At 41.0% G+C, this 25,920-nt stretch overlaps 1 protein-coding gene across 1 annotated transcript in view; it reads right to left on the bottom strand.

Moving 5' to 3' along the window:
• The window catches only part of HARS1 (histidyl-tRNA synthetase 1), a 35,654-nt gene extending 15,966 nt beyond the window's left edge, over positions 1–19,688 (bottom strand). The window contains exons 1-7 of the mRNA XM_089661344.1: positions 19,536–19,688; positions 14,805–14,894; positions 11,778–11,897; positions 7,548–7,643; positions 4,207–4,332; positions 2,555–2,662; positions 926–1,024 (exon numbers count right to left, since the gene is read on the bottom strand). Coding sequence (XP_089517470.1) covers positions 926–1,024; positions 2,555–2,662; positions 4,207–4,332; positions 7,548–7,643; positions 11,778–11,897; positions 14,805–14,894; positions 19,536–19,646 — 750 coding nt within the window. The 5' untranslated portion in view covers positions 19,647–19,688. The remainder of the gene's footprint in view (positions 1–925; positions 1,025–2,554; positions 2,663–4,206; positions 4,333–7,547; positions 7,644–11,777; positions 11,898–14,804; positions 14,895–19,535) is intronic.
• Between the last annotated feature and the right edge of the window lie 6,232 nt (positions 19,689–25,920).

Genomic DNA, 25,920 nt, shown 5'->3' with positions numbered 1-25,920 from the left:
CTGATTCCAGCCTCAGTCCACTCCTTGTGAAAGTCCCCAACACTTTTGAATGGCCTTTTCCAGACAATCCACTCCAGGCTGCGGTCATCACTGCTGCATTTGCACCTTTTTCTTCCACACTTTTCCGTTGCACATAACTTTCTATTAATGTGCTTTGATACAGCACTTTGGGAACATCCAACTTCTTTTGCAATTACCTTTTGAGGCTTTCCCTCCTTATGGAGGGTGTCAATGATGGTTTTCTGCACAACTGTCAGGTCAGCAGTCTTTCCCATGATTGTGATTCCTACTGAACCAGACTGAGAGACCATTTAAAGGCTCAGGAACCCTTTGCAGGTGTTATGGCTTAATTAGCTGATTAGAGTGGGACACTTTGAGCCTAGAATATTGCACCTTTTCACAATATTCTAATTTTCTGAGATTGTGGATTTGGGGTTTTCATGAGCTGTAAGACATAATCATCACAATTATGACAAATCACAGCTTGAACTATCTTGCTTTACATGTAATGAGTCTATCTCATATATTAGTTTCACCTTTTAAGTTGCATTACTGAAATAAATGAACTTTTGCACGATATTCTAATTTTTTGGGTTTCACCTGTATGATAGATTGCTGCTGCTATTATTTGGTTCAGCTTTTTGCCGTCCCTCCTTGATGTCATTGGACATTCAGTTATTTGGCTAATACAAGTCAGCAGGATGTATCTATTTATGTATGTTGTTCTGCTGTGCCCCTGCGTGGGCGTATCGAGCTTGTTGTATTCTTAAAATAAAACTTTCTTAATAAAAATATTGAAACAGAAAAAGATTAAATAATATAGGACCTCTCTAATGTGTAGATCACTTCCCCAATGTTTTCTTTTTTCGACTACTGGGGACATTTAAAACTTTAGTTTCAGTATACATTTTTTCCAAACATTTACCTTATCCAGTTTGTCCACCGAGGAGCAGATTGTACGGAACTTACTGTCTGGTACGCCACAAACTGCAAACATCCCATCCAAAATCCTCCTGTCATTCACCTGTAATTACATCATAACACTACAAAGTCAGACAGTTACAGTCCATTGTCTTATGTGCGCGATTTTCTAAAATCAATGATCCCAAGAAAGGATAAAATAAGGATGCCCAATATATAATATACACTGCTCAAAAAAAATAAAGGAACACTTTTTAATCAGCATATAGCATCAAGTCAATTAAACTCCTGGAATATTGATCTGGTCAGTTAAGTAGCAGAGGGGGTTGTTAATCAGTTTCAGCTGCTTTGGTGTTAATGAAATTAACAACAGGTGCACTAGATGGGCAACAATGAGACGACCCCCAAAACAGGAATGGTTTTACAGGTGGAGACAGCTGACATTTTTTTTCTCTACTCATCTTTTCTGACTGTTTTTCACTAGTTTTGCATTTGGCTAAAATCAGTGTCACTACTGGTAGCATGAGGCGATACCTGGACCCTACAGAGGTTGCACAGGCAACTCCCCCAGGATGGCACATCAATACGTGCCATTGCCAGAAGGTTTGCTGTGTCTCCCAGTACAGTTTCAAGAGCATGGAGGAGATTTCAGGAGACAGGCAGTTACTCTAAGGGAGCTGGACAGGGCTGTAGAAGGTCCTTAATCCATCAGCAAGACCGGTAGGAGGAACAGGATGAGCACTGCCAGAGCCCTACAAAATGACCTCCAGCAGGTCACTGGTGTGAATGTCTCTGACCAAACAGTCAGAAACAGACTTCATGAGGGTGGCTTGAGGGCCCGACATCCCCTAGTGGGCCCTGTGCTCACTTCCCAGCACCATAGAGCTTGATTGGCATTTGCCACTGAACAACAGAAATGCCAGGGCCACCACTGGCGCCCTATGCTTTTCACAGATGACTGCCATTAGGTATTGGGATGAAATCCTTGGAGACATTGTCAGACCCAGTGGGTCCTGGGTTCTTTCTGGTGCACGACAATGCTGGCCTCATGTGGCAAGAGTATATGCAGGCAGTTCCTGGAGGATGAAGGAATTGATACCACTGAATGGCCCCCACACTCGACTGACCTAAATCCAATAGAACACCTCTGGGATATCATGTTTTGGTCCATCAGATGCCACCAGATTGCACTTCAGACTGTCCAGGAGCGCAGTGATGCCCTGGTCCACATCTGGGAGGAAATACCCCAGGACACCATCCGTTGTCTCATTAGGAGCATGCCCCAATGTTGTCAGGCATGCATACAAGCACGTGGGGGCCATACAAAATACTGAGTACCATTTTGAGTTGCTGCAAAGAAATTTCAGCAAAATGGACTAACGTGCTGCATCATTTTTTCATTTTGATTTTCGTGGTGTCTTTGAATTCAGTCCTCTGTAGGTTGATCATTTTCATTTCCATCAAACGATGAAGCATCCTTACACATTACCCAGTCCATATCAGTATAGATTTCCAGCATATTTTTCCCCACAAAGATCTGATGTGTTTTCAAAGTGTTCCTTTAATATTTGTGAGCAGTGTACTATTTTGGTGTGATATTTGATATTGTGCAAAAATAGATTGGATGAAGTACCTTGATACTGAAGTCTCCCAATTCCAGTTCACTGAGAATTTCATGAACAATCTTCAGACATTCAGCATCGGGAATCATGGGGTCATACTGTCCTGCAATGTCAAAATCCTGCAACAAACAGCAAATGCACATACAGTCAGTTTACAAGTCTTTAGAAAAATTATGAATATAAATGCTACTAAAATGAATGGGGAAAATGTAGTTATGGTATAATAGGTTACCATTCAGCAAACATGAGAAATATAAAAGAGCCCTCTTAATCTTTTTGTATTACAGTGAACTGTAACTGGCTCTGAGGAAGAAGGGATCTCCCTTCGAAACACGTCAGCCCTTTTTTAGGGTCTTCCTCTACTTGGGATTCGCACAGGACTCACAATCGCCAAAGTTCATAAGCATATAATATCCAATACTGGACAATCAGATCAGTTTTATCCTTCCATAAATTTCTTGTCGCTGAGGTAATGACCGGGCTGGTGCACCTTTTGTTCTTATTTTGCAGCTTTATGGAAGAATGGCAAGAAGAAAGCCATTGTTGAAAGAAAGCCATAAGAATCCCGTTTGCAGTTTGCGAGAAGTCATGTGGGGGACACAGCAAACACATGGAAGAAGGTGCTCTGGTCAGATGAGACCAAAATTGAACTTTTTGACCTAAAAGCAAAACGCTATGTGTGGCGGAAAATGAACACTGCACATCACCCTGAACACACCATCCCCACTGTGAAACATGATGTTAGCAGCATCATGTTGTGGGGATGCATTTCTTCAGCAGGGACAGGGAAGCTGGTCAGAGTTGATGGGAAAATGGATGGAGCCAAATACAGTGCAATCTTAGAAGAAAACCTGTTAAGAGTCTGCAAAAGACTTGAGACTGGGGCAGAAGTTCACCTTCTAGCACGACAACGACCCTAAACATACAGCCAGAGCTACAATGAAATGGTTTAGAGCAAAGCATATTCATGTGTTAGAATAGCCCAGTCAAAGCCCAGACCTAAATCCAATTGAAAATCTGTGGCAAGACTTTAAAATTGCTGTTCACAGATGCTCTCTATCCAATCTGATAGAGCTTGAGCTCTATGGGCAAAATGTCACTCTCTAGATGTGCAAAGCTGGTAGAGACATACCCAAAAAGACTTGCAGCTGGAATAGTAGTGAAAGTTGGTTCTACAAAGTATTGACTCGGGGGGATGAATACAAATGCACACCACACTTTTCACATATTTATTTGTAAAAAAATGTTGAAAATCATTTATCATTTTCCTTCCACTTCATAATTATGTGCCACTTTGTGTTGGTCTATCACATAAAATCCCAATAAAATACATTTACGTTTTTGGTTGTAACATGACAAAATGTGGAAAATTTCAAGGGGTATGAATACTTTAAGGCACTGTATACTGTGCTGCATAAGACCCTGAAGTACCAGTAGTAGCTCCCAATGTTGTATTAGTTTCCCTGAGTGGCTACACTGAAAGCTAAAAGCCAATTTAATTGCCTGATAATGGTTCTTGCTCTTCAAGATTCTCAACACAGCTATAAAAAATAAACCCCACACTGCTGATCAAAAAAAAACAGAAAAAAAGATAAATTAGAAACGATTATTATTTAAATTTTCAGTCTCAAGTGTCAATATAGCAATTTCTTTTCATACTTACACACTGATAGAACTCACGGTAGCGACCTTTTGTCATAGCTGGGTTGTCCCTTCTGTACACTTTGGCTATATGATAACGCTTAATATTTGTGATCTTATTCATTGCCAAGTAACGGGCAAACGGAACCTACCAACAGTGTTAAGGAATACATGCATTACTTTGTTTATACAAAAGTATATACTTTTAATTCCCTTTTTTCAATTCTAATGGCAGAGGCACAGGCAAAGTACACCTTTCATAAGTCCTGCTCTTGATGGCCACCAATGCTTCAGTGTCCTCCACGCCTTCAGGTTTAAGAGTATTATTTAACCACCTGGAAGAGGGTTGGGGAGCCATGATCAGGCACTGTTAATGTCATCTTATGCAGGGGTGTAAGGAGGACTGATCACTGCAGTCCGTAATCGTGAAATTGCCATCTCATCTGGCGGATTTCCTAAACACGGCCAGTTTATCACTAATTATCTCACCAATCATTCTCAGAGGAGACCTTGAATACATGCTGTGGTCAGCTACCAGGGAGCAGAAGAAACACTGCTCTACACCAATTATTTTAAAACGGTGAGAGAAGCGTCAGATGCTGTCTACCTTCCAGGTGTCATGTGAGCTTGGGGGAGATCACTATGTAGTATTCTTTAGCGATGCCCCGATAAATTGGACACCGAACATTATCGTCTAAAATAAGGTTATCAGCATTTTGCTGACTGAAAGAAGGAAAAAAAAAAAAAAAAAAAAAAAAGGTGCCAATAATGATAATTGACTTCAATGCAAAATCACATCCCATTGACTTCAAGGCACAATCGCGTCCCATTGACCTCAAGGCACAATCGCGTCCCATTGACCTCAAGGCACAATCGCGTCCCATTGACCTCAAGGCACAATCGCGTCCCATTGACCTCAAGGCACAATCGCGTCCCATTGACCTCAAGGCACAATCGCGTCCCATTGACCTCAAGGCACAATCGCGTCCCATTGACCTCAAAACAAAAACGCCCCTGTGGTACATTCCAAATTTTTTAGTTGGCATATGAACAGAAAGTGAGGAGAAATCTTCCAGTGGGTTAACCTGTTCTGGTGACTGTCTGAGAAGGGATATCCCCTCTTAAATCCAGTTGGGTTTCCTGAACAGGAAGTGAAGGGATATCTCCCAAACAGGTCACAGATAAAAAAATCCTTACGAGGGTCTTAACCATTTAAAAATATAAAAAAAATTGTTTAGGCGTTATATATACACTTTAAAAAAACACTTGTGCTGAGATAAAAACGAAGGCTGCCACTGCTGATGCTTCCTCCTGAAAAGACTCATTAGGAAAGCACAAAAACCACTGGATTACCATGATAACCAGTCAAATATCACTTTCAAAAGTAAAGGACAGCAATTAGCGATGCACCGATATATCGGCCGAAAATTCTGTTATCTGCATTTTGCAGATAGGAAAAAAAGCTACCAATAATGGTGCAGATACATTCAAAGCCACTTCTGATAGACTTTAATACAAAAACGCCCTCTAGTGACTTCAAAGCAAAATTGCGTCTCATAGACTCATGCAAAAACGACCCCTAGTGACTTCAATGCAGAATTGCCAGCCACATTAATTAAATTTTTTTTTTAATTTAAAAACTGTCCGTTTCGGTTGTCGGCCAAGTGCACCCTGAATTTTCAGTTTTGGTTTCGGTACCAGAATTTTCATTTCAGTGCACCACTAACAGCAATGTCAGACCACATATTTATCATATTTTTGTTAAAACGTATTCATTACTATGTACAAGTGGGCTACGTAAGTGTGAAATTGCTTCCCTGGCATGACTGTTTGGTAGTTGTAACTTTCCACCTCACCTTGCAATGGCTGCTTTTTAAAACCAACAAGTTAAAGTAACGATAGGTATGACCAGTGAAAGGAAGTTGATTATTTGAGTTGTTAAAATTGACTTTGACTGTACTCAATGGAAAAAAAATTTTGATCAGACTCTACGTCCTATTAATCTGTTGCTCCAGATGAGAATCACAGGGCTGCACATGTCTGATAAAAGCACTTTCACTATTACCCAAATACAGGGAAACTGACATCAAAGTGTATAAAGCAGTGTGTGATAAGGTAACCGTAACCTCCCTGATGTCCAGATGCCTTATCTGATACAAACATGCCCATTCAAAAAGAATGAGCTATCGGTTTTATAAAGTTTAGTGGTCATGCAATTGCTAAGCATAATCTCTTGCATCAGCATGCAAGTGCAATCCAATTTTTGCTTGTCAAAAGCAATCATTAGGTCTATGCACTGTAAGAATAAAGCATCAAATGCAAGGGCAGATCACAGCCAATTCATAGAGAAACACTCATCATAGGCTAGCACTAGGGACATTCTGATACAACATAAGCTCTCCTTAGAAGGTTAACCTGCCCCTTAACCAAACCCTCATTACTTTCCAATGCAAAATGTCTTCCTATCACCTCAAGATCGCCCATGGTCAGGTTTTTTCTTTTTTCTTTTACTTTGGGGGGCTTGTGCATCCCATTCACAGCAGTTTTTAGCTAGTTGTACTTTTAGATTACTCAGAAAACTGGGAAAATGAAGAGGATTTTATTTAAGCAATGACAGGTAAGCATTGCTCAAAATAAACTCTTTATAATTATTTTAAAGGGTACTGGCCTATCTATAAAAATATTTTATTTTTCTGTACATTGAACCACATCAGTGTCCATAATTTACATTGATTCCATATTTTGGAGTTTGGCAACAATTGTCTGAATCTTTAATTATTTTTCTCAGTTACAACTCAGCCTCAACAAACCAGAGCTGTGTCAACCCCTTCAGGCCAAGCATAAAGATGCTCACCATTGTGTATAAAACACCCACAAAGGAAGCAGATAGGCATTTCTGCTAATCACTCATTTCTATATCTCCTGGATGAAAGCCCTACTCCAGACAAAACTTTTTTGACAGAGTGATAAAGGGTTAGGATGAATAGGGAAACCTGGTACTATCCCCCTTTACTCTCAAAGTGCATCCCTGGATGTCTGACAAGCCAATCACCAAGTCCAAGCACTGTCACATGAGGGTGGAGCTACAGTCCTTCGCCCTGTGTAAGCTCAGACCAGATGACCATAGAACTTACAGAGACCAAGTGAAATAGTGGGCAGGCAATTTTAACCAGGGACAGGGGAGTGAATATATTAAGTGAACCTGTTATAAAAGTATAAGTAGACCATACAAAAAAAAAACAATCAAAAGACTAAGCACCCAATGGGACAGCATGACTTGTGCATTCCCTCCTGGTTTTCCTTATGACATGCATAGTCACCAATTAGCATTTTCATTTTGACTTATGCCAAGATGAAGGATACGGTGAGATCATAACGAAGGGAGAGCAATTCACCACCCTGATCCTTCAGGTCATAAATAAGTTTGGAATCTTCTCCATATTTTCCAGTTAGAGTTTCCTGAAATGTAAAATAATATATTAAAATACAAACATAAACAGTAATACCAGTAACAAACACACTTGAATAAGCCTCAGTAGTTCATCTTTGGTACTGTAAAGGAAGTCAGCTCCTTACTAAAGTGGCATCACTGTTCTGAGAGGTACGGACTGACCCAAAACCACCATGTCTGGGTGACTGTTATGCAAATGCGTATTCCATACCAGTGATGAAACATGTAGCAAATACAAATGGCAGGAACTTCATGTTAGAATGTCATGTTAGATGCACTTTCTATTTCTGTATAAGAGCTGTAGATGTATCTGTACACCTAAGGTCAGGTTTTAAAATAAATTGCAGAAAAAGGGCAAATCTATACTTGCCAATTATAATTTACTGCTGGGCTCTTTTGCATTGTATGTAAAGGCCAGTGTGTTGGGAACCAACTATAGCATGATGTGGCCTGAGGCATTTCTCATTCTTGTCACAAGCAAAAACATGATACTGAAGTTCAGCTAGATGTACTAAAAGCACAATTTACTTATAACTACCATATGGGGTGCCTGAATCTGTCCCGTTACAGTGTCCTGTAATAACCTGTATAGCAGAACTTACATTGAGAATTCTTACATGAAGGGACAGCATAGGGATGACTTTTCAATGTGCTGCTCCTTATATGATTAGCAGTCTGGTGGCCAGCCTATAGTGCTTAAAATAGATAAACTGCTACACACATCCTGGAAAAGAATGTAAGTGATACTTATCAGTTCGGTGGGCTGTGACTCCGGGTGTGTCTAAAGTGATTTACCTACCAAGCAGGTAGAACCACTGCACATGGTGTGGTATGTGGGTACCAGTAGTGTCTAAAGCTCTGAAATAGGACAAAGACTGAGGCAACTCCCAGACTGGTATTAAGGCCTGTGTTGAAGGCTTTTTGTTTGCTTTAAGAAGGTTTTGCATTCGCATGTAACTCTATTGGCTTGCCAAACCCACTTGAAGCAGGTCAAATACATGTCAATTAGTTAATTGATTTGAATGATCTCAGGAGTGTCTTAAAATTATGCCATCCAATGAAGCCGAAAACCTGTTAACAGAGGCCCTTACTGATATGGTTTTAAAATAACTTTTTCATGGGTACAGGGACTACCTCCTGAAAATGCTAGATGCCTGGCTGCAACTGACTTTAGTATGTTTCAGTCACAGTCCCAGAGCAAGCATGCTGTAAATGAGTGCCAGAACTATTCATCTCTAAATGTGTTCTAGGTCAGGAACGCAAATTTGAGGTAAAAGACATTTCTGGTCCAGACAGTGAAAAAAACTCAGACCCAGCAGACTGCACACTGTGGACAATCCTGGGGCCCAGCAGACAGGACACTGTGGACAATCCTGGGGCCCAGCAGACTGGACACTGTGGACAATCCTGGGGCCCAGCAGACTGGACACTGTGGACAATCCTGGGGCCCAGCAGACTGGACACTGTGGACAATCCTGGGGCCCAGCAGACTGCACACTGTGGACAATCCTGGGGCCCAGCAGACTGCACACTGTGGACAATCCTGGGGCCCAGCAGACTGCACACTGTGGACAATCCTGGGGCCCAGCAGACTGCACACTGTGGACAATCCTGGGGCCCAGCAGACTGCACACTGTGGACAATCCTGGGGCCCAGCAGACTGCACACTGTGGACAATCCTGGGGCCCAGCAGACTGCACACTGTGGACAATCCTGGGGCCCAGCAGACTGCACACTGTGGACAATCCTGGGGCCCAGCAGACTGCACACTGTGAAAAAACATCAAGCCAAGCAGGCTCCACATTGTTGACAATCCTTGGACCCAGCAGACTGCACACTGTGGAGGAACCTTAGGCCGGACAGACTGCATCTTGTGAACAACCTGGGCAGCATAGTGGCTAAATGGTTAGCACTTCCGCCTGGCAGTACTAGGGTCGTTGATTCAAATCCCAACCACAGCACCACCTACCTGGAGTTTGCATATTCTCCCTGTGCCTGCGTGGGTTTCCTCCAGGTACTCCCAGTTTCCTCCCACACTCCAAAGATATGCTGGTAGGTTAATTGTATCCTGTCTAAACTGGCCCTAGTATGTATGAATGTGAGTTAGGGACTTTAGATTGAGGGTTAGGGACTGATGTGAATGTACAATATATATGTAAAAGTGCTGTGTAAATTGGCGACGCTATATAAGTACCTGTGATAAATAATATTAATAAATAACCTTCTAGCATAGCAGACTGCTTATGATGGATGATCCTCCAGCCCAATAGAATGAATGTTGTGAGCAATCCCCAAGCCCAGCAGACTGGACATTGTGGCCAATCTATGGGCCCTGCACACTGAACACTGTAGGCAATCCTCAAACCCAGCAAACTGCACACTGAAAATCCTTGCTGTCTCCTACTGCCTTATAGTAACTAGCTAAAGAGTAGAGAACCACAGGCAAGATACAAAACAAATAAACAATAAATGCATTTTGTATCTTGGTACAGAGTCTAGAAGAAAAGAAAATCAAAGTTTTGGGGCTGAAGCAGAACACAGTCTGTTTGTGACCCAAAGCCACTTCTGTGTAGTCATGAACGTGTCCAAGCACCACACTTCATTTATCATTGAACCATCATTCTAAACAAGCACTCATCTGTGCTTAACATTTAGCTCAGGTCCTTCTGCAACTTACTGACAAAAAGAAGCTGTTCTAATGAGACTATACAAGTATACTAGTGATTTTCCCCTCAACTGAATTCTTCAAATAGGATTTCCAACATAATCGAAAGACATCTATCTACTTGCAACTTCTTCATGCATTGACACAGTGGATTTACAACTTTCTACTTTACTACACAACAGCAGAATTCTTCCACTGTACAGACAGATGAATATTACTCAAGATCAATGGTTCTCAAAGGGCCAATACTCCCTAAAAATGTAATTTTTGTTGTTGGTGGAGTCTGTTAAACTATGTTGCACGCTCTCTTGGGTTCCTTTGGTGAAATCTACTTGTCATAGTTTCTGGCACTGGACTTCAGTTGGTGTTCCAGCTTCTTCCTGCAGCATTCTTCTTAATATAAACTAAATGAAATGTCAATAGATTACATGGGATCCAGTTTTAATGGCAGCTGCAAATCTGGAAACTCAGGCACAGTGATCTCAATATCAGAGTATCAAGAAATAGAAGAAACGGTTAAGTGGATTAACACTACGGAATGTATCAAATCACTGAAATGTCTGCCTTGGGTGGGATGCTAACCCATACCAAGGAAGCTAAATACACCATAAATTTGTGTTCATTAGGTAGCAGTCCAGCCACAGAAAGGTAGTTCATACACCTTCACTTGTACTACATGCTCAGTCCAATCAATCAATATGTGCAGTATAAAGCAACGTTCATTAACCACTTCAATACCAGGCACTGTTAACCCCCTTCCTGCCTAGGCCAATTTTCAGGTTTTAGTGCTTTCCCATTTTGAATGACTATTGCGCAGTCATGCAACACTTTACCCAAACAAAATTTTTGTAATTTTGTTCATACAAACAGAGCTCTCTTTTGGTGGTATTTGATCACTACTGTTTTTTTTTTTTTCATAAACTAAACGAGAAAAGACCGAGAATTTTGAAAAAACAAAAATTGTCTTTGTGTTATAACATTTTGCAAATATATAATTCTTCTTCATAAATTAAGGCCAAAATGTATTCTGCTACATTTATTTGGTGAAAATAACACAAATCAGTGTTTATTATTTAGTCTGTAGGAAGGTTAGAGTGTGAGTATGTATATAGACCATGTGATCACTGTGACCAATCACAACTAGCAACACAACTGTATACAATAGATGGCATGAAAGGAAGCCATCCATTGTTTACAATTGTCACGTGACCTGCTGTGATTGGCCACAGCGGTCACATGGTACAGACAACAGGCCGGTACACAGATCAGTCATGTGATGGACACAGACATTGACAGATTTTGCTGCAGCCCCTTGGGCATCAAGTTGGAGATCTGGGAGGACATCTTACAATGTTCACCTGGATCGACGAAAGTCCTTCCCAGCTGTCATTTTCCTATAGTCCAGACAAGAACTGGTTAAATGTCTTTGGGAACCTCTACTAACGCAAGCAAGGCAAGAGAATTAACCACCACTCACCTTCAACTCAAACACAGGAGTGTCAATAGTCTCAGCACCATGGCGTTTGAAACAATTAATAATGGTGTTAAAAACCCTCTCTCGGATGGCCATCTGTTTGGGATTATAATCTCTTGTTCCCTGGTAGAAAGAATGAATGGCATAAATAAATAAACAGTAAATAACATAATAGTGCATAAAAAGCAACCAGTATTAGTACAGCCACCAAACAGAAATCATCAATCTGCCTTAGAGCCAATGTACGTGGGTAGAAGATTCAGTGTATCAAACAGGTCTCATGCACACTGGATGTTTGCCCAGATCCTCTGAAAGCTTTTTCTCCTGGCAGGAGAAATGCTGCTTAAAAAACCTGCCTAAAGCTCAATCTTGCAATTGCATTTAGACGTGTCAAGAGTTTGGATGTTCATTCATTTCAATGGCCAAAGTAGATTACTATTCTGGCCAATGAAATGAACAAACATCCAATCTACTCTGGCCATTGAAATGAATGAACGATAAAGCGCTAAAACACATTTCGGGGTTCTTTTGCCCAAATGCTCCTCTCCTGAATGCACAAGTGATATTTTTTTGTCCAGTCTCTAAATGTTCCTCTTCTAATATGCCTGTAAATGCCTAAGCGTGCATGGCCACATAAAGTTAACATAGAGGTGCAGTTAGAGGCTCAAAAAATGCCAAAATGCCTGCAAAAACTGTTTTTTTTTTTGCAGCCACTGTGCATGAGACCAACCAATTTGTTTTCAGGTGCTTCCGAGTTGCTTTTTGTTGCTAAGCGAGATGCTAGACCTCTTTTCCGATTCTTGTTTCGATACAGCGAAGACTCGGTCTTTACAAACAATCATAACATTATACTGGCATTAAAAAACTGCAAATGACAACTAATCAAAGGTTATCAATTCTCCTGAAATTTGTTTGTGTTTCAGACTGTTTGTGCTTGTGATTTTATTATTATACAAGATAGGCATACCAGATCTTGCACAAATATCACAGCAACTCCACAACCCTTCCACTTTTTGCAAATATTTAGATTGAATATTCCTGTTAATAAACATCTGATTGGAATGATTTTCTTTCCTGATGGAAATTTTTTTTAGGCCAATATTGGTCAATTTGTGATTTTTTTTTCCTATTTTGGATAAAATTAACAATTATAATATTGAATCTATGTCATGTCAGGTGAACACTCTGCTTGGCTATGAAGTCTTTAACCGCTTACTGTCTGTTTTTGTTTTTTTTTACATACACATTAAAATCAGCATTTTTGCTAGAAAATGACTTAGAACCCCCAGATATTACATGTTTTAAAAAGCAGAGGGTTTGGTGAAAAAAATAGTAGCTGTTGCAATTTTTGCAGTATTTATCCAATGCATATTTTTAGGAAAAAATACACTTAAACGAATTTCAGAACATAGAAAACACAATACAAATACCCAATTTTTTGATAAAATATGCTGTTGCATCAATGAAAGCATGGGGTGCTTTAAAATATTTTTTTTTGTATATATTTAAATTTTTTATACCCTATTTTGTTTTCATTTACCTTTATTGCTATATCTGGAAACCTAACAACCCCCTTGTGATAGTATTGAGCAGGTACTCTTTATGGAGACATCTCCTACCCTGGGCTAAAGCTGGAATGAATTTTATTCCAGTTACACTGGTCCAGCATTTAGGGGGTTAAAGAGGAGTTCCACTAACCCTGTCAAAAAATAAAAGTCAGCAGCTACAAAAACTGTAGCTGCTGACTTTTAAAAAACAGCCACTTACCTGTCCCTCTGTCCCCCGCAGCCCGTTTCACCGGCCGTCCTGTATTCCAGGAGGCCGGCATCTTCAGTGTGGGCAACCAGGTGTGATAGCTTGTGGCTTCACAGCCGGGTACCCACTGCACATGTGTGAGTAGCGCTGCACTTCATGAATGGTCCTGTAGTCTTCTGGGACCTGTCACGTGTCCCAAAAGACTACAGGGAAGGAGGGAGGGAGGACACTTTCCACTTCCGATCGCCTAGGCGATTAGACCGGAAGTGAGAGTGGGTACCTGTCAAATTCGGGTACCTATTCCCCCCCTGCCCCCAAAGGTGTCAATCCTTAACGGGGAGCGGGGGAACAGACCTTAAAGCAGAACTTCCCCTTTTTGGGTGGAGCTCCGCTTTAAATGCTTGTTACATCTTGGGGGTAGAGGAAAAAGACTTGATACTTAACTTATGCCTCACTCTCCTGGCTGCTGGCACTCCTCTCTCCAATGCTTCCGATGTGGGCAAGCACTCAGTGTTCTCAAGTACAATACAGGACATTTGGTTCTGCATTGTACTTTATGCACCCACCTTAGAAAAGAGGCTTCGAGAGTCCATTTGCACAGATGGAGGGAGCCTGCCAGAGCAGAATATGTATTACACCTTATTCCTCTACTCCTAGAACATTTAAAGTGTTACTAAACTGAGGGCCCTGCATTCACTATATCTGGTCTCCCACGGTACACAGAACATGAACATGCAATTATTTTAGTAAACATAAACTGCTAAATACCTTTTATCAGCAGTTAGAGCAGTCTTGTGACTTCTAGCAGTGTCCAGCAGAGCACTGGTCAAGGCTTGTAGGGGGAGTTTTTTCTAGGAGGATGCAAAACCCCTGACCTCTGTCTGGACAGTGCAGATTAGCCCAGTGCTGATCACATGCACTTTCCCAAAAAAAAAACAAAAAAAAAAAACCTCTCTAGCAATACAAACCAAACTGACCATGTGCAGAGTGTCTACACACTGCATGTCTTATCAGGAGAGGGACACTGGAAGAAGGGGAGTATCAGAGAAGTCAGGATCAAACAGCCTTTTTACACCATGCAGAGGATTAACCCCTTAGGTTCCACAGTGAGTATAAAAACATGCTTTACTGCAAATAAAGACTGATATTACTGTTGTAGGATTAGTAACACTTCAACTTTTGCAGTGTGGCGGCCATGTGCTGGGGTATTTTTTCCTGCCTGGGCATTGGCTTTGTGTTTTTTTTTTTTTTTTGTGTGTAACCTTTATACTTTACCTTAGGAGTCTTGAGAACAAACTTATGTTTGCCATCATCTGTTCCCAACTTTGCCTTGAGTTCAAGCAATTTGGCCACTTCTTCTGCTATCTAATAACAAAGAAAACAAAACATCATAACAGTAACATAATATAAAAAACTAATATTATTACTACTTCCAATAAAAATGTAAAAGTGCTTTCTGATTTGCCTACATTAAATATTTAAGTTTAGGTTATATAAACGATAAAATTACCAGGCCATTTTTCAGTTTCTAGTATTGTGATAGTTTGGCTGAGAATTGGCTGAGAATTGCTCAGTCGTGAAACACTGTGCCTGGATAATTTTATACCATTTTTTGGGACAGAGCATTTTTTGGTGGTTTTAATAACCACTTTTTTAATATTCTCTTTTCATCGGTTTGTGGAGTTTCAGTGGTCACTAAATGGGTGAAGGATGAGGAGGGTGAGAGATTGTGTCTTGGGTTGTACATTCCCACACAGAAAGTAGTAGAAATGCTAAAAAAGAACCAAAAGTTAAAAAGGATGGGGGAAAAAGGTACAGATATGGGTGCCAGCAACAGGTGGGGAGAGGGGAAATGCGATTGGAGATAGGTCCTGCTTCAGAAACTGAGCCTGTGGCTACTCTCTAGAGGTCCAATAACATGAGGTCAAAGTCAGACAGAAGACAACGATTGATCCAGGGTCTCATGGTCCATTTAAATTTAGAAACAAGATCTTTAAGGATTGGTATTCAATAGTTTTTATTTAAAGTGATTGCCAAGGTTCATTTTTGTAAAAATAACAAACGTCATACTTACCTGCTCTGTACAGTGGTTTTACCCACAGCAGCCCCCATCCTCCTCTTCTCAGGTCCCCCGCCAGTGCTCATGGCTCCTCCACCCTGCTTAGTGCTCCTAGAGCATGTACTTTGCTGTGTGCTGGTTTTTTTTTTTTTTTTTGCTGACATGTTGGTGTTATATCTTTCACTTGGATGTTATAAGTTGCACTGAGTAAATACAGCTGGATAAAACAAAAACTGTGTCTGTCTTCATTTCAAGCTGTAATGCAATAAAATGTAATTATTTTATTGGGGGTGATTCTTTTCTATACCCACTGTATATTGCTATATATGTACTCAGCATGCAAATTTTTTGTACAAAATTACAATGCAGATATTAAAGAGGAACTCCACACAAACAGCTGAATACACTGTTCAAATAGATACTGTATTTACTGTTATACGCTCCAAAGGATTCATAATTTTGGTCAGCCATTATCAATTCATGCATTTGTAAAAGGACAATAACCGGTTTTTCCATGTTTAGCTTTACGGCTTTATATTTACAGTAAAGTTGTCACAATAGGCAAGTGAAAAGATGAAACAGAAAGCAAATTTTCTGAATCAAATAGGTGGGTCCCATGCCTGGTTGTGCAGTGTGGCAGAATTGATTGGTACACAAGAGTGGTAAAGTAAACCAGCAAGCACATGTGGCTCAGTGGTTACCACTAACAGCACTGGGGTCATGGTTTGAATCCCAATCAGGATGCTACCTGCATGTTCTCCTTGTGCTTGCATGGGTTTCCTCCTATATTGCAGATATGCTGGCAGGGTAATTGGGTCCTGTCTAAATTGTCCCTAGTATCTGTATGCATGCAAGATAGGGACATTAGATTGCAAGCTCTTTTAGAACAGGGACTGATGTGATTTTACAGTATGTAAAGCCCCGCCTAAACTGGCAGTACTGTATAAATGCCTGCAGTAACAACAACATATGTGTATTTCACTTGTGTATGAAGCAGTTTGCCTGGAGTTCCACTTTACATTTTTCACTGCTCCTATTAATATGTTCGCACAGCTGAACGTTTAAGGCTACTTTCACACTGGAGGAGTTTTTGAAGCGTTTTTGTGTTAAAAAAAAAAAAAGCGCCTGAAAAGCTCAGGAAAAATACTTCCCTATGTATGTGAATGTATATCTATGAATGTTTTCACACTAAGGCGTTGCGCTTGCGGTGCAAAAACTCCTGTTTTCAGCATCTGAAATCAATAAAGAACGCCTGAGAAGCGTTTTTGGTGCAGTTTTTAAGTCACGTGTCCTATAAAAAAACTGCTCAAAAAGCACGGTAAAAACGCCTATGCGTTTTTGCAGCGGATCAGTGTGAAAGTAGCCTATATAATGACTAGAATGAATCTACCATACAACTCTGCATAAGTCTAAAGTTTCGTGTAGAATACACCTCATTCACTCAATTCTCTGTATGAAGTTTGCAGCAGAACACACCCTGCATATATGACACGGGAGAGAAGTATACAGCTCCTCGAACACCTCCATAAACCTGTCCTGAAAAGCTAATTACTACCTCTCCACGGTGTGAGCATCACAGCAAAGCTCTGAACAATAATAGACTGTGTCCAGTGACATGATGAAACCTACAGCCCTTATTACACCACACAATCCCTGGCTGCAATCATACATGAGTGTGCACAGGTGATTTTTTTTTTGTTTTAGGCATATGCAGGCTATGCAGGGGAGCTCAGCTTCACCGTTCCCTTCATCCCGGTCACCGGACCTGTACCCACCGGGCCATTGGATGCTTGGACAACGTTGGACCTACTGGTGAGTCTGAGAGGACTCTATGATAGGAGACCCAAGAGGACCCCACTGCTGACACAGAAACATTAAAAAAGCCAGATTGGAGTTTGCCAAAATCCTTTTGGGAGAATGTACTGTGGACAGACAAAACAAAATTACAGCTTTTTGGTAAAATCCATCATTTTGCTGTTTTCAGAAAAAGAAATGAGGCCTTTAACCGCCTCCCACCCACCATATAGTACAATGACGGGTGCAAAGTGGTTCTCTTGTTCTGGGAGGATGTCATCCTACCATTCTAAGCGCGCAGTGCGACAATCGGTGGTGCGCTGTGTCCCTCGGACACAGCGGATCACCGATCAACGGAAAGAGCCGAAGATGTCGGCTCGGTCATGTGATCAGCTGTGTCCAATCACAGCTGATCGCATGTAAATAGGGAAATGCCGGTTATCTGCATTTCTCTCCTCACGAGCTGTCACGATGACAGCTCGAGAGGAGAGCCGGTAATCGGCATTCCTTAGAGGGGACATGTGAACTGATCATCAGGGCACTGATGATCAGTGTGCCCTGATGATTTGTGTAGCCCCAGCAGTGCCACCTGTCAGTGTCCATCAGTGCCAGCTGTCAGTGCTCATCCATGCCACCTGCCAGTGCCCATCAGTGCCTACCAGTGCACATCAATGCCACATATCAGTGCCCATCTGAGCTGCCTTTCAGTATCACCCATCAGTGCCAGTCAGTGCCACCTATCAGTGCTGCCAATCAGTGCCAGTCAGTGCCGCATATCAGTGCTGTATATTAGTGCCGCCTAACAGTGCCAGTCAGTGCCACCTGTCAGTGCCACCTATCAGTGCAGCCTCATTAGCGCACATCAGTGAAGGAGAAAAATCACTTATTTACAAAATTTTGTAACAAAAACGAAGAAAAAACGTTTTTTTTTTCTAAATTTTGGTTTAAGAAAAAATAAACCCAGAGGTGATTAAATGCCACCAAAATAAAGCTCTATCTGTCACAAAAAATTATAAAAATTTCATATGGGTACAATGTTGCATGACCACGCAAATGTCATTCAAAGTGTGACAGCACTGAAAGCTGGAAATTGGCCTGGACAGGAAGGGGGTATAAGTGCCCTGTAGGCTAGTGGTTAAAGAAAAGAGTACAGTCCCAACAGTCACACATGGTCGAGGTTCACTGATGTTCTAGGGTTGCTTTGCTGCTTTAGTCTTGATGGTGTGCATAGCATTATGAAATCTGAAGACTACCAAAGAATTCTGGGGTACAATGTAGGGCCCAGTGTTAGAAAGTTGGGTCTCTGTCAGAGGTCATGGGTCTTACATCAGCACAATGACCCAAAGCACACGTCAAAAAGCATCCAGAAATGGTTTCAGACAAAGCACTGGAGAGTACTGAACTGGCCAGCAATCCCATAGAGTACCCGTGGAAGGATCTGAAAACAGCAGTTGGGAAATGGAACCCTTCCAATCTGAGAGACGTGGAGCAGTTGGTGAAAGAAGAGTGTCCAAAATTCCAGTAGAAAGGCGTAAGAAACTCATCAATGGTTACAGGAAGCTATCGATTTCCGTTATTTTTCCAAGGGGTGTGCTACCAAATATTAAATTGAAGGTTTCAAATTTTGTTCAGTATATTATTAGGGTTTTGGGTGGAATGTGTTAGATTTGGCTTTTTGTGTAATTTCAATATAAATAAAAGAAATAAACATGAGATTGCCTAAACATTTGTAATTGCAACAATTTTCTGGGTGCAGTGGTGCATTATCTGACAGAAATGCGGCGGGGGGGGGACAAGATTTTTGGCCATGACTGTATATGAGAGGCAACTGGACTCCCCAATGCTGATGATCAGAGGGTGTTTGAGCAGTACTGCAGGCAGTGACAGCCACATGGGAATGGTGATGATGATGGCTGTGCCATTATAACCAATACTGCCAGAGGCTGGCTGTTCTCTGTGAACATATAACATGTTGGCATTTTATAAATGACATTTCTTCTCGCTGTACACCACTATCCGGACAAGGCCCTTCAGACCCCGTAGAGTTGTACGCCTGCCTGCGGCTTTAAACTCAACCCTCCCCAGCTTGTTCACCTGCTTCACACCCCGGCGTTGGCTACGGCCTGCCAACTAAACCTCTGCCAGTCTCCTACCTCCTCCGAGCTGGCTTTCTCCTGTTTCAGCTTCTTGACTTTCTCTCCTTGCTGCACTACAGCTTGCTCCAGCTCTGCTCTATCCGCCATGGTGACAAGTGAAGCCGGCATGGATGAGCGCGCATGCGCCGCATAGTCACACTGTAGGGAAAGCGTTGACGCTGAAGGGAGGGCTGGTCCAGCTCTGGCAGCGTACAAGTACGACTCGTACTCCCTCTGGTGGACACTGTTTAAAATTGCGAGCTGGTAGGTTATACCATGCAGCTACAGAAGGGTGCGTATAGGCAACTGATACTGGGTCAAAAATACTGGTCTCAGTATTGAATGGATGGAATTGACCCTAGATTGTTGACGTTATTATTATTATTATTATTATTATTATTATTAATAATAATAATAATAATAATAATTTATTCTTATTATGACCTTTTTATTTATTTTATTATTAGCAACGTTTTTGCATTGTACAGTTGTACTAAAAAGTTTGCACACCCTGGCAGAAATCATGACATTTTGGCATTGATATTGAAAATATGACTGATCATGCCTATAAACTGTCTTTTTTTTAAAGGATAGTGATCATATGAAGCCGTTTATTATCACATAGTTGTTTGGCAACTTTTTAAATAATAATAACAGAAATCACCCAAATGGCCCTGATCAAAAGTTTACATACCCTGGAATATTTGGCCTTGGTACAGACATACAAGGTGACACACACACAGAGGTTAAAATGGCAATTAAAGGTTAATTTCCTACATCAATGGTTTTTTAAATTGCAATTAGTGTCTGTGAATAAATAGTCAATGAGTTTGTTAGCTCTCACATGGATGCACTGATCAGGCTAGATACTGAGCCATGGGGAGCAGAAAAGACCTGCGTAACAAGGTATTGGAACATTATAAAGATGGAAAAGGATATAAACAGATATCCAAAGCCTTGAATGTGCCAGTCAGTACTGTACAATCACTTACTGAGAAGTGGAAAATTCAGGGATCTTTTGATACCAAGGCAAGTACAGGTAGACCAGGAAAGGTTGCAGCCACAACTGCGATAAGAATTGTTAGGGATATAAAGAAAAACCTACAGGTAATCTCAGGATAAATACAGGCTGCTATGAAAAAAGATGGTGTGGTTGTTTCAAGGAGCACAGTATGACGATACTTGAATAAAAATGAGCTGCATTGTCAAGTTGCCATAAAGAAGCTTTTACTGCGCCAATGCCATAAAAAAGCCCAATTACAATATACCCAATAACACCTTGACATGCCTCACTGGGATTTTTTTGTGGCATTGACATAGTGAAGGCTTCTTTCTGGCAACTCGACCATGCAGCTAATTTTTGTTCAAGTATCGTGGTATTGTGCTCCTTGAAAAAAACCACACCCAAAGCTAACACACCAGGTATTTCTTTTCAAAATGTAACAGTTATTTCTAGTCAAAGCAGAACTTTAGTCAAAAAACTAAAGTGATTCTAAAGGCTATTTTCTTTTTAAACAAACATGATTTACTTACAGTACCTGCTCTGTGTAATGGTTTTGCACAAAGCAGCCTTAATTCTCCCCTTCCTCCTATTTAGGGGGACTGAGCCACATGCAGAAGGTTTTTTTCACTAGTCACTAACCCCCTATCCTATTCTATGGAAGGTCCTGCTTAACCCCTTCATGCTGACCTTAAGAGTTCTAAAAGCTGGGAGTCAGAGGTGGACATTCGGGTCATGTGACTGTTTTGGCTGTCACAGTGGTTACATGATCGAAAAGCTCCTGATCTTAAGTATTAATCGGGAGTTTACCGATCACTGCTCGCTACCATGCTGGGCAGCGTGCTCTCAGCACAATAAGTTGTTTTAATATGGTCGCATATACTGTAAACAGCTACTCAACATTAAGACCAACTCGCTGAGTAGCCGCAAATGTGTGTACGGCCACTGTCAAGAGGTTAAGATGCATTGCAAGGGCAATAGTCCGACAGTCTGTGGCAAACCCTCCCCTACTGACTAGTGTGTTGTGGCTCCAGTGTAGGAGTACCAAACTTAAGTCCCTTCGAACCTAAGTCCAGGTGCCCAAAATGTGTCTCCAGTGAGCAATACTGTTCCTTTAACCACTTCCCATCTGGCCCATGTCTATAAACGGCTGGAAGGAAGCACTGCCGAAGCGGGTTGACGTTTCTAAACGTCACCCGCATTCACTGCCTGTGCATGCTCCCTAGGACACAGCGGAACACCGATCGCTGTACAGGACCTGTGTGATGTCCTGATTCATGTGATCACTGATTGGCCAATCAGTGATTACATGAGCAGTAGTAAACAAGATGTCACTTCCTGACATCATTGCTTACTACTTGTGAAATCTCTTCCTTACAAAAACACTCCACATTCCCAGCCGTCAGGATTTTCTGGACGGAAATATTCAAAATACTCTCCTTATTAAGTGCGAAAAACCTCCATCCTAACCCACTAACAGCGATACTTAACCTGCAACCACCCGAAGTCACGAAACTACAATTTAAGCTTCTATTACAGGTTACCACAGCTGCCAAACAGGTCATCGCCAAATCGTGGAAATCTGCGTCGCTTAACATTACCGCGGTTCTAAACAAAGTAACCCAGGTGATGATCCATGCTAAAGCAGAAGCCACAATCTTGAATACTATCCCTAAATTTAGGATGATTTGGGACCCATGGGGAGAACATTTTCTACCTTCTAACTTTGATGAATCTCTTCTCACACCATAACCAGCACTTCCATTTATTTTGGTACCCTCCCCTTTTACTCTTAAAGCTCCCCTCTTTTTCCTTTTCCTCTTCACTTACGGAGTCGCACGCCTCTCCCCTGTCTTCTCCCACCCACACATTCCCCACCTAATATTGTTCACCAATTCTTACCTGTTACAGTTCTCAGGTTTACCGATAATACTGTATTCCCAAGAAAATTCACTGTATGAGTATTGTATATTGTATACTATATTTGTTCTATGTTACCCCTCCCTGTGAACAAAATAAAAAATCTGAACAAGAAAAACACTCCACATTTGTCAGATTGCGAGGGCATCTTCTGTGCACAGCCCTCTTCAGATCACCCCACAGATTTTCAATTCAGGACTGTGCTCTGGCTGCCCACATGGAAGAAAACTATATTTGAAATATATTTTAAAAATATTCTTCCCAAATATATTGCCATATATTGAAAATGCTACAATTTTGCCCATATTTATTATATTTCGAAGCCAGAAGCCCAGTGCTTGTAATTAACGGACTTCATGGATGAAGGTGTATCTACTCTACACACAGCACTGGGTCTCAGTACAAGCCAAGGATGAATAATGTTGTATATTGATTCCAATTGGTTTTATTGATTGCAGGCTTCCAAAATTCAGGCTGTTGCTGTCTATATCAATCAAGCTAAACAATTTCCAGGACTCTATCTGGAGAACAGTTGCAGAGCAGTGCCAGATCCAGAGGAGGGAGTCTCTTCCTATGCTGCTGGCTTGGTCCACATTAAAAGGGGCTTCCGGCAGAACTTACAATCATATGATTCAACATATTGCGGTTTTATTATGCGTATCTGGTGAGTGCGCATTTTTTATCATATCCCCTGCATGAATTTAATGGAATAAAGTCACACGAAATCCTTTGATATCACCTGTGCAACAGGATCTCTATGTGGCACAATTCTCTGACCGGTGTCAGACTTTCACCATTATATGAACATTTTTCTGTTTATTGACTTTCACAGTTGCCTGCAATTATTTGCACTTTCTATTTATCACTTGTGTATATTTAAACCACCATTATCATATTTTCTATTAATTTTATTAGTGCTGCACTTATTGTTTATATGGGGACAAGGTGCTTTGGAGGGAGCCCCCTGCCCCAAAGCACCCCCCCCCCGTTGAGGGCATGTGGCCTGGTATGGTTCAGGATGGGGGGTGCTCACTTGTCCCCCCCCCCTTTCCTGACCTGCCAGGCTGCATGCTCGGATAAGGGTCTGGTTTGGATTTTGGGGGGGTACCCCCATGCCATTTTTTTAAATTTTGGCGTGGAAGTTCCCCTTAAAATCCATACCAGACCCGAAGACCTTGGTATGGATGGGAGGGGGGACCCCACGCCATTTTGTAAATAATTTTTTTAATTGCCGGCAATTCTTTTACACTCAGCTGTCAGGTGCCAATTTTTAAATGTAATTACCGCTTTTTTTTTCTTCACTATACAGTAGTTCAGAAATTCAGCTGTCACTTTCCCCCTCCAGCTAAAAGAGAGTTTATTTCCCCAAGTTAAAAGAAACAATGTTTCCTTTCAGTTTCTTAAACGATACAAAGTTTCCTGTAACTCCAGGGAAAGTGACAGCTAATGTTCTGAGCTATAGTGAAGAAAAAAAAAAGACGGTGATTGCATTTAAAAATCAGCACCGGCATACACTTCGTATTGCGAAAAAAATTAGTAAAAAACTCGTAAACCGAGGCATTATTTTCAATGGATTTTCATTTGTTAACTGAGGCATTTGTAAACCGAGGTATTACTGTATAGTCACTTTTTTACTACCTTTTGTGTTTATGTTGCTTCCTGATACAATGAACAACAGCAGACTGGCTCACAAACCTACTTATTTTGTGACATATAATTATTCTTCCTGTTCCTTGCTTAAAGTATAACTAAAGTCAAAACTTTTTTTTTTTTTAGTTTTGGATAGAGTGTAGGTTAATTAGAACCTCTGTCAATTTGTATTGCTGTCTGTGCTTGCTTTAGGGAGATTCACCCTCTATTTGTCCTGTTTACCATTATCACTGAAAGTGAAAGAAAATCACATATTTTAGGTTGTCCCCAGAAAAGTAATAGAGGGGAAGTCTTCCAATGGGGAAACTAGTTCTGGTGGCCTAGGGGTCCCCAAGGAATTCCCTTAACTTGTAGGGATTTGCTCTCACTTCCTGTTGGCTATGGAACAGGAAGTGAAGGGAAATCTCTGCAGTGAGACACAGATGGCAAAAAAAAAAAAAAATCTGACAGGGTTTATATCCCTCCCTTGCTCTATCCAAAATGAAAAAATAGTTTGCCTATAGTACTACTTTAACAACTACAAAACTGAATGTGGGCGACACCTAGTGGTAAAATATTTTCACTACATGTTTTGATTTTAATGTTTTTTTAGGGGTTGATCTGTTCCATTCTTAGCACATAGTTACAATGTAATTAACTTGATAGTAAACAATATCCTTATTATCCAGAAATAACACATTCATCCATATATATCCATTATGTAATAGCCCTGTAAGCTATTTTTCATTATACAGTACTTTGGGACTGTGTGTTTTTCAATCTTGTAAAAATACACACTTTACATTAGTTAATGTAGTTTTTAGGTACTTAACTATCTTTTGTAACATTTATTGGGGGTGGGGGGGGGGGGGGGTGTTGTATTAATTGGTCTTTGATTGTAAACTTTTTTTAATTTAAATTTAAAAAAAAGTGTCAAACGTATTACTATAGTTTAATTGTGTGTGAACGGCATTTTTAATTCTAATTCTATTTTTAAGTCTACTCTGTAGAAGTTTTTTTTTTTTTAAGACAACTGGAAACCTACTAAAATATATTAAATGGTATTTTAAATGATAATTTTAAGAAAACCTTGGGATTTATTTGCTTTTCATGGTATAAAGTGCAGCCCTAAATAAATTAATTAAATATTGTGAAACAGCGAAGTGTAGCGCTGATGTAGGATACAGTGCAAAATAAATGATAAATATGGAACAGCCAAGTGCAACATATAAAGTGAAAATGAATAAAACCCATAAATATAAACAATGAGTAGTGTCCGTGGGACTATAAGGCACAGCAATCACGGTGGAAGATAAAATGTGAAATGAAATGATGAACTGTGAAATGAAGTGAAGTGAGGAAATCCACCACCTCTGTCAGATGTAAATTCATCAGAAAACGACTGGTAAACAGCATGTATGCATATCATAACATAGGAAACAGCCAGAAGCTTCTACTGTATGTGGAATGCTCTGCCATAGGCAAACTGGGCACTCGTAGATGTACCCCTGAAGACGTGCAGATGGAGCCACACTTGCTGACATCACGCAGCCGCTGCCGAAGGTCAGAGCGGTGGCCATCTTGGTACTCCATTTTTATGTTCCACGTGGATTGTTTTACTCAATTTTTACAATAAAGTACTGCACCATGTATCATTTCTGGGCTCCTGTGGTGAGCTATTTTTCCTAGGTGAGGGCCCACCTGCAGTTTGCCTATGGCATGCGCAGGAGTGGCATAATCGCGGCCCGGACCGTCAGACGGCCGGAGCTCATGAACCTGGAAGGAATAAGGGTGAAGATGGAAGTCTCTACAGCGGTGACTGTGTGCTGCTGGAGGCCTTTGTTTTAAGGCAAA

The sequence above is a fragment of the Staurois parvus genome, unplaced genomic scaffold (assembly GCF_062004578.1).
Source record: "Staurois parvus isolate SC_StPar_1 unplaced genomic scaffold, SC_StPar_1.0 ptg000006l, whole genome shotgun sequence".
Taxonomy (NCBI): Eukaryota; Metazoa; Chordata; class Amphibia; order Anura; family Ranidae; genus Staurois; species Staurois parvus.
The sequence above is the reverse complement of the archived record's forward strand: the minus strand, read 5'-3'. Positions and strand labels throughout refer to the sequence as shown.